This window comes from Hyla sarda, chromosome 2 (genome assembly GCF_029499605.1).
Source record: "Hyla sarda isolate aHylSar1 chromosome 2, aHylSar1.hap1, whole genome shotgun sequence".
Classification (NCBI taxonomy): domain Eukaryota; kingdom Metazoa; phylum Chordata; class Amphibia; order Anura; family Hylidae; genus Hyla; species Hyla sarda.
Window position 1 is genome coordinate 222,269,082 of NC_079190.1, and position 12,900 is coordinate 222,281,981.

Here is a 12,900-nt window from a genome sequence, read left to right on the forward strand (position 1 = left end):
TTGAAATTTAAGATTTTGAAATTTAAAATTTTGATTTGGAATTTAGGATTTTGAAATTGAAATTTTAGCTAACACTCCCAAGTTTTAGTGTACAAAGGACCACATATAACAAGGAGTTTCATGTCACAGGGGGGCACAATGACAGAGCCTGGAGGTGACATCAGTATGAGGAGACCATATAGTGGCTGAATGACTGCCTGGAGTTTGTGGCAGCATGAGGAGACCATATAGTGTCTGAATTGCACAGCCTGGAGGTGGCTGAAGCATGAGGAGACCATATAGTGTTTGAATGACACAGCCTGGAGTGTGTGGCAGCATGAGGAGACCATATAGTGTCTGAATGGCACAGCCTGGAGGTGGCTGAAGCATGAGGAGACCATATAGTGGCTAAATGGCACAGCCTGGAAGTGGCAGCAGCAGCATTAGGAGTCCTGAAAGTGACCCGGTGATAGAGTGGTGTGGTGGGTGGCAATACCAGTACCCAGTGACAAAGGTGGGTGAAAAAAGGTCTGATGCAGAGGAATGTTAGTAACTGGGGAGCAGCACCTTAAATCTGTTTGCCACTATCCATATTTGTGAAGTGTTGGTGTGGCACCATGGTAAATCTACTCTGATGCATCAGGCATTGGTGGCTGACCCATGCCTGATTCATCTTCACAAAGATCCGTCTCTCCACATTTTTCGTGGACAAGTTCTCCTTGGGGGTGACTATGGCCCCCGCCACACTAAACACCCACTCTGATGGCACACTACTGGCCGGGCAGGACAGCTTTTCCAGGACAAACTCTGCTAGTTGCAGCCACAAATCAAGTTTGGCTGCCCAGAAGTCCAGCGGATGTTCAAGGTGTGTTGGCCTGGTCATGTCAAGGTATGCCACCACCTGCTGGTTCAGGTCCTGCTCCCGGTCTACCTGCTGCTGATGAGTTGCTTCACTATTTGGGTAAAGAAAGGTACTCATCGCGACTGTAGACTAAGGCTGCTACTGATGGAGCTGGTGCTGCTCCTGCCACCCCTCCCCAGCAACCATGGCAGTGGAAGGTGAGCATAGGGGTCCCCCTGATTCAAACCTGCGAGAGGATGGATGATGGCGCCGACAGGCATCGGCCAACTGCCTACATAGGATACGAGCATAGAAGAAACAGACTGTACAGTACTCACCAGGAAATTTCGCCAGGATGGCACTTTCTTTATTGCATATAGAACGGGGTTAGAGCAGCATGCTCGGAGGAAGAAGAATGCGAGCTCAGAGAGCTCGTGCGAAACCGAGCTCCGAGCTCGCGTTCCTCTTCCTCCGAGCATGCTGCTGTAACCCCGTTCTATATGCAATAAAGAAAGTGCCATCCCGGCGAAATTTCCTGGTGAGTGCTGTACAGTCTGTTTCTTCTATGCCCGTAGTCACAATATCTTTAGTTCTAGTTCAAGCACCCGTGGATAGCCGGCCAGGTGTCAGCATCATCAGTATTGCGGCAGCATTCCTATACTCTGATCCCGGAGTGCCGGACTCTGTTTTCTATGTTGACTACATAGGATGCCTCTGTAGTAGGTCAGTTTGTCCTCCCTCTCAGTGGGTGTAAAAAAGGCCCCTATTTTGTGGTGGTAGCGAGGGTCCAATAAGGTGGAGAGCCAGAAGTCATCCCTCTGCCGAATGGTGACAATTCGGCTGTCACTATGCAAGCAAATGAGCATTCATCATGCCATTTATGCAAGTGACTCGGGACTCCCTGCCTCCATCTCCACTGCATACTGTCACGGTGTGCCTGGGTCCTCTGTATGACCTTCCCCATAACCCTTAAGCTCCCCTTCTCCTCCTCCTCCAGTTCAGCATGTAGGCGCCACGTCTCCAGTGCCCTGACCAGCCATCTTTTCCAACATGTGTTGTAAGAAATGAAGCAGTGGAATGACGTTGTTCATCCCGTAATCCTTGCGACTGACTAATAATGTGGCTTCCTCAAAGGGCCTGAGCAAACGGCAGGTGTCACGTATGAGCTGCCACTGGTTCACATTGAAGTTACACAGGGGAGTACCCCTAGCCTCTTGGATCATCAAGAAATCGGTGATGACTTTTCTCTGTTCGTACAGTCGGTCCAAAATAAGGAGGGTGGAATTCCAACGTGTGGCAACGTCACAAATCAGACTATGTTGGGGAATACCGTTCTGACCCTGCAGCTCAAGGAGGGTGTGCTTTGCGGTGTACAAGTGTCTGAAGTGCATACAAAGTTTCCTTCCCATTGTTAGGATGTCTTGTAAATGGGGGGGGGGGGGGGGGGAGAACACTTCAGGAACTGCTTCACAACCAGATTGAACACATGTGCCATGCAGGGCGCATGTCTAAGCCTTCCCAGTCGTAGCGCATGCAAGATGTTCTTCCCGTTGTTAGTCGCCATGGTTCCCATTTCCAGTTTTCATGGAATAAGCCTTTACAAAGGGCTTTTAGCAGTTCCTCCCCTGCTTGACTTTGTTTGCCAAGCCAAACCATGTGAAGAACAGCGTGACACCGCCGTGCCCTGCACACATGGTATGCTGAAGGGCCACTGAGACTTGTCTGGGCAGTGGAGGCTGAGGGCACAGTGGAGGATGAGGAGGCAGAGTCGCACACTGTGACAGGACCAACAGCCTGAGAGCGTGGGGGAGGAAGCGGCATGACCTGTCCAAGTTGGTGTTGTGGTTGTGCAGGAACCACATTCACCCAGTGAGCCGTAAAGGACATGTATTGTCCCTGACCATAGTTACAGCTCCAGACGTTGGCTTTGGTATACACTGACATGCTCAAGGACTGGCCCACCTTCTCTTCCACAAAATTGTGATTGGCTGGCACTGCCTTCTTCGCAAAGAAATGACGGCTTGGCACGTTCCACCTCGGCTCTAATCAAGCCATCAGTTCTCTGAAAGGTGCAGAATCCACCACTTGAAAAGGGAGGGACTGCAGCACCAGCAACTTAGACAGGAGCACATTCAGCTTCTGCGCCGTTGGATGAGTGGGAGCAAACTGTTGTCTCTTGGACATGGCTTCGCGGATGGATTGTTGGCAGAATGACTGACTAAAAGTAGGAGGAGCAGGAGCATTTGAAGCAACAGAAGGAGGATATGATGCACATCTCCCTTCGACTGAGATGGTGGAGCCTTGGCTGGCTGAAAGAGGGAGCGGCGTGCCACTGGGTGATGCAGCAGGCTGGACCACTACATCGGAGCCACGGTTCTCCCAGGCCGTTTTATGGTGGCACAGCAGACGTTGACGCGGGGCTGTGGTGCCAACATTGGGACCCTGGCCACGCTTCACCTTCTGCCGACACATCTTGCAGGTGGCTATGTTAACCTCTTCCGTATGCTTGATGAAGAACTGCCTCACCGCCGAGTAGCTGGTTTTCCCACAAACAGTCTGCACTAATTGACTGCTACTGCCGCCGTCTCCCGGAACCCCTGTTCAACTACCTCCCGGGAAGTTAGGCTGCCGCAAAGCAGGTGGTCTCCCCCAGACACGTTTGGCTCCAGAATTTTCACTTCTTCCTCCATGCTGGCTACGAATCATGCTACCACCTTGCCGGCTCAGCTGCTGCCTTACGGGCAACCTGCAACTCTCTTCTACTGATGATGATGAAGCCCCGGCTCCCAATTGCGATCGGCTTCATCATCATCAGCAAGTGTCTGCACGTCACTGATGTCCTCCTCAGGTTCCTCAACAGTGTCCGCTTCAGGACCCTGAACGCTGGCAACACCGCCTCCCACATTACTCTCCTCATCACTACTTGCTTGCCTAGCGGGGGAAGCGGCGGTTGTCTCCTCCTCTTCTTGGCTGGGCAGTAGCTGCTGACTGTCCTCTATTATATCGTTATATCATAGTAAAAAAAATTATGAAAGTGTTAAAAAAAGTGAAAAAAAATGTCAGATGTGGAAAAAAGTGATTACAAAAATTATGAAAAATATAAGAAATATATAAAAAATAATAAAATAAATTATATTTATTATACACCCAAATATGGCCCCTCCCCCAAAACGTCAACATGTCCTGCAAAAAAAAGAGTCCTCACACAATTGTGTCGGTGAAAAAATAAAAAAGTTGTGGCTTACAGAATACGGCGACTTGCAAACATGATTTTTTTTTTTTGCCAAAATAGTTTTTATGCTATAAATGCACAAAAAAATAAAAAAGTGTAGAAATTTGGTATCGCCATAATCGTATCAACCTGCAGAATAAAGTTAACATGTCATTTATACCCCATGACGAATTACCTAATTTAAAAAACAACAACAGCAGAATAGATTTTTATTTATTTATACCACCTCATAAAAAATAAAATAAATAATGAACAGAGTGTCACATGTACCCAAAATGGTACCAATGAAAGCGTCAACTTGTCTACCAAAAATACTTTGGCACCCCAAGGCAACTGCAACTTTATATGATGCCAGGAAAATATCCTAAACTAAGAGGAGGCCCTAAAATCCACACAGCAAGCCTGTTTGTGAGACGTGTAGCGCACAAAGGCCATATGGGATATTTCTAAATACGTCAGAATACGGGAAATAAATCCTGCATTGCATTTGTCTGTCAACACCAATGGAAAACCTGCAAAAAAAAAATAATTTTAAAATTCCGCCTCTACTTTGCTTTCATATTTGTGAAACGCCTAAAGGGTTAATAATCTTCTTTAATGTTATTCTGACTACTTTAAGGAGTGCAATTTTTAAAATGGGGTGATTTATGGGGGTATCTAACATACAGGCCCCTTCTAACATTCTTAAAAAGTAAAAGAATGTTTATCAAATAATGGAAACATGAAGTAGACATATTGTAGATGTGAATTCATTATAAATTTGGTGCGCCATTCATTATGAATTTGGTGCGAAATGTCAGATCTAGAAAAATGCGAATTTTCTTTTTTTTGTGTGCAAAATTTGGGAGTTATTCACAAAAAAAACTGAATATATCAATCAAAATTTACCACTAATGTAAAGTACAATATGTCAAAGTTATTACCAAATAAGGGGACACTTGTCTGATTTTGAAAATTTGCCTTGGTCATTAAGGTCAAAACAGGCTAAGGAGTAAAGGGGTTAATGGTGATTAATTTTATACAGAATACTGTGCTTGGGCTACATCTGATTTAGTATACAGAGGCAGGATTTAAAACATTGCCACCTCATGTAATAAGGCATGGTGGTGGTTTAGAGTCCAAATATGACCTGACATTTTCCATTAGGGGCCTTCTACAAGCTTTTTTATTGGTTTCTCCTTCTTTTCCCAAACAAAAGCGATTATTGCATATTATATCATCTTTCTAACATAACAAACACAACCAATACTTGTCAACTATCCCTAACTTATGCGTACCTGTTCTATATAAAGATAAGCAAACATGTGTAGCTAGGGTTGTGTGAACAGCGGGGTTGAACATGGTGCATAAACTCAAACTTAACAAATTGTACAAAATAATGTGTGTTTTAGTTTTTCTGTTCTTTTGCTCCACATAGGACATACTATTCCATTGTAAAGAAAAGTTTTTGTTAAACCAAATTTGCTTTGTTCCAGGAGTGCATCTGGATCAATACAAACCTTAAGAATATTAAAAGCACTGTTTCTGTGTTATCACATTGTTTACTGGGAGGTCTGACAGCAATACCAGAAAGTCTGAGAGGCACTGCTCAGGTTTTAAAGAAAGGAGAGGTCCCCAAATCGTGGCTTCCATTGAACTGCCAAACATCTCAAACCATTACACCCTGGCTGGAAGGCAAGTCACATAAAACACTGGTTACTCATTTCTATTCCATAAGTAACATAAATTACCAATTTACTGTTCTCTGTGTCAGGTATTTTTCATCATTTTATCCTATACTGAGTTATTAGTAATGATGTAGTTACTGACAGGAAGATGAATAACAAGAGTAGTGATTGCCCTTATAATAAACTAAGGCACAGGATTCACTTATACTGTAGAAAATAAGTATTCAAATGTAGTATTTTGCTTTGGATCCACTTGCCCTGGACATTTTTAGATATAACGTGACTGCTTCTATATTCACCAAGAAGGAAAACACATCACAAACATGTAATACCAATCACTATATATTAGCTATGCATATAAGGCTTCATTAACACTATGTGTAGTAGTGGTCTATTTGGACATAGGCTTTACAGCAACCACATTGACCATAGAAAACAATAGTGTAGTATCTCTTTGACTGCTATGGGAAGTTGACTAGACATGCTTTGTGACCTGGGCAGAGGTCAGTACTCAAGGAGGAGGGGGGAATTTGTGACTATCACCTATTGTGAATGGTGGATAGAGTTTCATCAATATACTAGTGTCATCTTCCATTGTCATTTTGTCTCTGATGATGAGTGGAAACTGCTGAAATGTTTTCTTTATACAATGAGAAGTATCATTTTATGACAAGGCTTAGTGTCCGGAATAAAATCTTCAAGATTTCTGAATTAGGCTGCATTCACACCTCGTTTTCAGCCTACGGTTGCCGGATCCTGCTGAGGGAAGGGAAAACCGCGCGCTCCCGTACCCCAGCCAGACCGGCACTGAAATCCATTTACTTTAATGAGCCTACCGGAGTCAAACGGCGACTGTGGTCGGCTCATTTTTGACCCGTATCTGGTTTTGTGACCGGACCTAAAACCGTAGTATACTACGGTTTTAGGTCCGGTCAGGAAACCATATACGGGTCAAAAATGAGCCGACCGGAAACACCGTTTCACTCCGGTAGGCTCATTAAAGTAAACGGATTTCAGCGCCGCCCGATTTTCCCCTCCCCTAGCCGGATCCGGCAACCACAGGCTGAAAACGAGGTGTGAATGCAGCCTATGTAATTGGAAAAATCTGAAAAAAATTATTCTTTATAACAAGGTTAAACTGAAAAACTTTATTTAAACAATAGGTCATTTTCAAATGACACATTCTCTTTAATGCATAATGTCTTCTGAATCTCAAGTTGCATTGGGCATTGTTATTTCTCTGCAATTGAGAACACTTTTTTATTTTTAAAAAATGCCATTTTCGAAACAACCTGCAGAATTATCAAAAAAAAATTATCTAAAAACAGTAGAAATGTATATAAAAAATATTCAATATTTATGTCCAGTTGATTCAAACTGTAAAATCATCTTTTAAAAAAAAGATCACCTTATCTATATTGGAAGTAATCACAACTGTAGACCTAATCGGTCAATTGCTTGTCACAGTGCCTAAATATTTGTAAAAATGCCTACTGGGCTCGTGTAACAAATTTCTTAGTGCTCCAGCTGTTTAGCAGTTGAACTTACTCACATGATTTGTTAGTAGAGCTGAGGTTGATAGACATAGGAAACAAGGTCAGTTACTGTAGTTTAGTGTACATAACTACATTATCTATGCGTCTATGTGTCTAGAAAATGTGTCCAGTGTACGGTATACTGTAAACTTATTGCAAAGGAACAATAAGCTGGTGATTTGGTATGTTGCAGAGGATAGAAAATGTTAGAGTCCAGTAGGTACTACAAGTTTGTAAGCTGTAAAATACTCAGTTTATAAGAAATAAATATATATTATATTGTGACACAAACAAAGCAACCTATGTGTTTTCTTATATTTTCATCCTCTCAGCTATTTGTGCGTCTTTAAAGACTTGGAAAATAATTCAAACAAACAGATGGATCTTCTAAATGCCAACCTGTTAGCTTGGCTGGACACTATGCTGCATTGGGCCTTGCAAATTGTATGGCAATAAGTCAACAAAGCTGCTGTGTAGTCAAGATATACAGTATAGCGTTCTCTTGGTGGAAATTGTCAAAAATTACTGGGCTATTGTAGTTTTCTAGTCTTATAATAATATATATGTAAAACATAATAGCAGGGAGAGTCAGGAAAGCCATTTAGCATCTGTTGTTTAACATCCACATTTTTTAATGTCTAAAAGTAAAATGTAACTATAAATATTTTGTGAACTGCAACCAAAGCACATAAAAATGTACTGTTCTGGCTATGTTTGCTTTGTCTGTCTGACGATTTTATGTTATCTAGATCTGCACAAAAAACATGGACAGCTGAAGCAATGGGTGAAGACAGGTCTAATGCCATTTGCCAAAGGTGAAAAGGAAGCATTGACCTCTGTAAACCTTGGAGGACTGGTTAACCCAGAAGCCTTGCTACTGGCACTTAAAGTGGAGTTTACACTTCATCATGGATATTTATTGCATGAGGTATATCGATAATGGCAATGTGTATCAGTGTAAATTATTATGGAAACTTTTTTAATTTTTATTAACCCCTTCATATAGTACCTATTTTTTTTTAATTATATAGGGGAACCTTAAAGGGGTACTCCCGTGGAAAACATATATATATATATATATATATATATTTATTTTTAAATCAACTAGTGCCAGAAAGTGCCAGATTAAAAAATGTTGCACCTCTTGGTGAAACACTAACCTTTCTAATATACTTCATAAGAAATTTTTATTTCCTTTTTTATACAAATCATGGCTTATAAAATCATGACTTTGTCCAACCTGAAGCACAAGCATGGACAAAGTTGAGTAAGTGAGAGTGTGCTAGCACGTCTCTGTCTAATAGGACAGGAGAGAGCACAGAGGAGTCCTATCAGACAGGGTAGAGCACAGAGGAGTGCTATCAGACAGGAGAGAGCTCAGAGAAGTCCTATCAGACAGGAGAGAGCACAGAGGAGTCCTATCAGACAGGAGAGAGCACAGAGGAGTGCTATCAGACAGGAGAGAGCACAGAGAAGTCCTATCAGACAGGAGAGAGCACAGAGGAGTCCTATCAGACAAGAGAGAGCAAAGAGGAGTTCTATCAGACAGGAGAGAGCACAGAAAAGTTCTATCAGACAGGAGAGAGCACAGAAGAGTCCTATCAGTCAGGAGAGAGCACAGAAGAGTCCTATCAGACAGGAGAGAACACAGATGAGTCCTATCAGACAGGAGACAGCACAGAGGAGTACTATCAGACAGGAGAGAGCACAGAGGAGTACTATCAGACAGGAGAGAACACAGAGGAGTACTATGAGACAGGAGAGAGCACAGAGTAGTGCTAGCCGACCCTCACTTACTGGACTTTGTCCATGCCTGTGCTTCAACTTGAACAAAGTCATGATTTTATAAGCCATGATTTCTATAAAAAAGAAATTAAATTTTGTTTAAAGTATATTAGGAAGGTCAATATTTTGCCAGGATGTACAACATATAAGAAGTGTTTGTATCTGACAGTGCTTAGCCAGCCCTCAGCTAGCACCAAACATTTCACAGAGTGCGTAGGTAAACAATGGGAAGTCAGATTGTTCATGTCAAAGACTTCAAGATATTGACTTGGCCTCCAAATTCTTCACATCGCAGTTGGATCCATCCTGTTGTTCTGCAGCACCATTGGGAAAATTGGGAAGAATTATGAAAACATATCCAAGGAAAAAAAAGGTTTTGCAGTTGCTCATAGTGACCATTTTCATTTTGGAAAATGCTTCTAAAACATGAAAGAGACTATCTGATTTCTTAGTTTTTTATAGACAACAGCACCTCTTTTTCTCTACACATGTTTTGATAAATCTCCCCACTACTTTATGTTGCTATAAAATAAAAACCCTTAGTGTATGTGTGGTTGTAAATAAATTGATTGATTGTTTTGTCCCTTCTTTTATTTAAGACTACTTTTATTCTATCATCTGAGGTAGGAGTCTGTGCTCTTTAGTCTAGTCTTCTTATGAGGGAGAGAGTGAGCATTGATACAGCACTTTTCCGTCCTTCCAAAATGCAATTTGTAATTGTAGTTATGTTCCAGTGCAATTGAAACATCACTGGTAACTGCTGTGAACTTCTTAAATAAGCTAACCAATTGATACTGTACAGTATTAATGATGATTTTTGTTTTTAGACAAAGATCAATATTTTCTGCTTCAATGTGCATCATTTAACTCAACATAGATACCCGAGAGATAAATGGAACTGTGCAAAGATTATAGAAATTGCCAGTTGTAAAACATACATTAATTGACTTTTACTGCAGGTATCCAATAAAAAAAGGCATAAAATATGCCCTGCACTGAGTCAGTCTGACAGTTTCCCAATAAATACAGAGATTCTGACTTTTCCAGAATCAAAACCAGAGAAATAGTAAAAGTACATTATGGTATTGGATGGAACCTGCCTTGAAAATACATCATTTTAATGTAATAGTGTATATAGCGCAATAATATAGAGATCCATTGAAAGTTAAGGCAGCAGTTTTGGCACTATACAGGCTTTGGTATTGCAACATGTAACGGCTGTGGTTGGTGGATCCACTAACCTGTGAGGAAGATTGTGTGGGCCATACCAGGGAGCGGAGTCCAAGGTGCCGCTGGATTTTACCAGAGCCTGCCGCAAAGCGGAATGGACTTGCTGCAGCAGGCGGCACCCAGGTCACTACCCCTGATATGACTCGTTCCCACAGGCAGCTGAGGTATAAGGAGGCACAGAAAGGATGAGGCACAAACAAAGTCAGGACAGGCTGGATGTCAGGGCTGGCGGCAATGAAGCAAGGTCAGGTCATGTAGCAAGAGGTCAGAAGGCAGGCGGCACTTTCTCTTAGGCAACAAGGGCACAATGATCCGGCAGGGAACAGTAGGAAATGACGGAACTAAATAGGGTTGATTTGAGACAAGCACCAATTATTGGTGCACTTGCTCTTTAAATCTAGAAGACAAGAGACAAGCAGGAGGAGAAGAACAGAGCGGGGAAAATGTCCAACGGGGACAGAAGAGGAGGGGGCAGAAGGTGAGCAGCAGTCCGGGGTTCGCATGCAGGCGCGTCCTGCAATGTGAACCACGGCACTGCCAGGAGCAGAGGGCAGAGCTGTAACAGTACCCCCCCCCCCTTGGGTCTCCCTCTCTTTTTGGATCTCAAAAGTTCCGAAGTAAGTCACGGTCCAGTATATTCTCCTCCGGCTGCCACGATTTCTCCTCCGGACTGAAACCTTTCCAGTCCACCAAAAAATAACGTCTCCCTCTTACAGTTTTTGTAGCTAAGATTTCTTTGACCTCATAGACATCAGAAGAACCAGAAACAGGAATGGAAACAACAGACTTTTGCGAGAACCGATCGATCACAACTCGCTTGAAAAGGTAAACATGGAAAGAATTTGGAATGCGTAGACAGACAAAGTTTACAAGAGACTGGATTAATCTTTTGTAAAACCTCAAACGGTCCCAGGAAACGAGGGCCCTACTTGTAGCTAAAAATCTTGAAACGGATATATTTGGAGGATAACCGGAGAAAGTTGGAGGAGATCTTCTTTTCTTATCTGTCTGAGATTTCATACGGGAGGAGGCTTGAAGCAGAGAATGCCGAGTGTGTTGCCAGATGGACGTGAAATCCTTAACTAGTTCATCAACAGCTGGAGGATGAGGATGAAGACCGTTGACAAAAAAAATGGAGAAGACTTCGTGGCCTCAGAGTCTCTATGATTGTTGGAGAATTCCACCCAGGTAAAAGATCAAGACATTCGTCCTATGAGGCCAAAATGAAGTGATGAAGATATTCTCCCAGAACTTGATTCACTCTCTCGACCTGCCCATTGTATTGCGTGTGATAAGAAGATTAAAAATCCAACATGATTTTTAGACAAAAGCATAAAGCTCGCCAGAACTTAGAGACAAATTGCACCCGCGGTCCGAGATGATATGAAACAGAAGGCCATGTAAGCGGAAGAAATACTGAAGGAAGTGGTTGGACAGTTGCAGAGAAGATGGTAATCCGGGCAATGGAATAAAATGAGCCATCTTGGAAAACCAATCAACCACAACCCAGATGACCGTATTGTTAAATGATGGTGGCAGATCGGTGATAAAAATCCATAGTGATTTGTGACCAAGGAGTGTCCGGAATAGGAAGAGACTGTAGAAGGTCAGCAGGTTTCTCCTGAGGAGTCTTGTCTCGAGCACTGTTAGCACAGGATCTGACAAAGTCTGTGACATTCCGTTTGAGGTGGGGCCACCAATAATGCTGAGAGATTAATTGAAAAGACTTCCGCACACCGGAATGGCCAGCTACCAAAGGAGAATGACCCCAGCTCAGAACTCTGCATTTCAGTAGAGGTGGTACAAAGGATCTTCCAGCTGGAGCTTGCTGGAGGACAGCAGGTGCTACAGGAACCAAACACTCAGGTGGAATAATATGATGAGGAGTGGAATCTTGTCCGACCACATCTGAGGACCTAGCGAGTGCATCGGCTCTAATGTTCTTGTCGGCAGGTCGGAAATGAATAAAAAAAATTGAACCTAGAGAAGAAGAGCGACCATCTTGCCTGGCAGGGATTCAGACATTGAGCTGACTGAAGATACAAAAGGTTCTAGTGATCCGTAAAGATGCTGACTGAATGTGTGTAACCCTCCAAAACAAAGACGCCATTCTTCTAAGGCAAGTTTTATAGCGAGGAGTTCTCGATCGCCTATAGAGTAATTTCCACAGGTGAAAAGGTCTTGGAAATAAGACACAGGACTTATTCTTGCCCTTGGGGTTAAAACTGCACCAGATCCCACAGAAGATGCGTCCACCTCCAAAAAGAACGGCTTTTCAGGGTCAGGTCTTGAGAGAACAGGTGCTGAAGCGAAGGCAGATTTTAACCGAGAGAAGGCCTCCTCTGCCTCAGGAGACCAGATTTTGGAATTGCAATTCTTTTTGGTAAGGGCTACAATTGGGGCAATTAATGAAAAACAATGTGGAATAAATTGATGGTAGTAATTGGCAAACCCCAAAAAACATTGAATAGCCTGTGACGTACAGGCTTTGAGAAAGTGCTCTGGACTGGCAGAATAGAGGCACAAATTCTCATTGCATCAATGGATTTTTTCTTGAGAAAAAAGTCTAGTGCGATCCACCTACATGGGCTCCTCAACAGGTGGAATTGGAGATGGTTGTGGTGGACGTTG

At 42.8% G+C, this 12,900-nt stretch overlaps 1 protein-coding gene across 2 annotated transcripts in view; it reads left to right on the top strand.

Annotated features, from left to right (window-relative positions):
- Positions 1 to 12,900, top strand: part of LOC130355786 (uncharacterized) — a 477,167-nt gene that overhangs the window by 409,716 nt on the left and 54,551 nt on the right. For both annotated transcript variants that reach the window (XM_056556452.1, XM_056556451.1), the window contains 2 exons: positions 5,528 to 5,726; positions 8,004 to 8,182. In XM_056556452.1, coding sequence (XP_056412427.1) covers positions 5,528 to 5,726; positions 8,004 to 8,182 — 378 coding nt within the window. The remainder of the gene's footprint in view (positions 1 to 5,527; positions 5,727 to 8,003; positions 8,183 to 12,900) is intronic.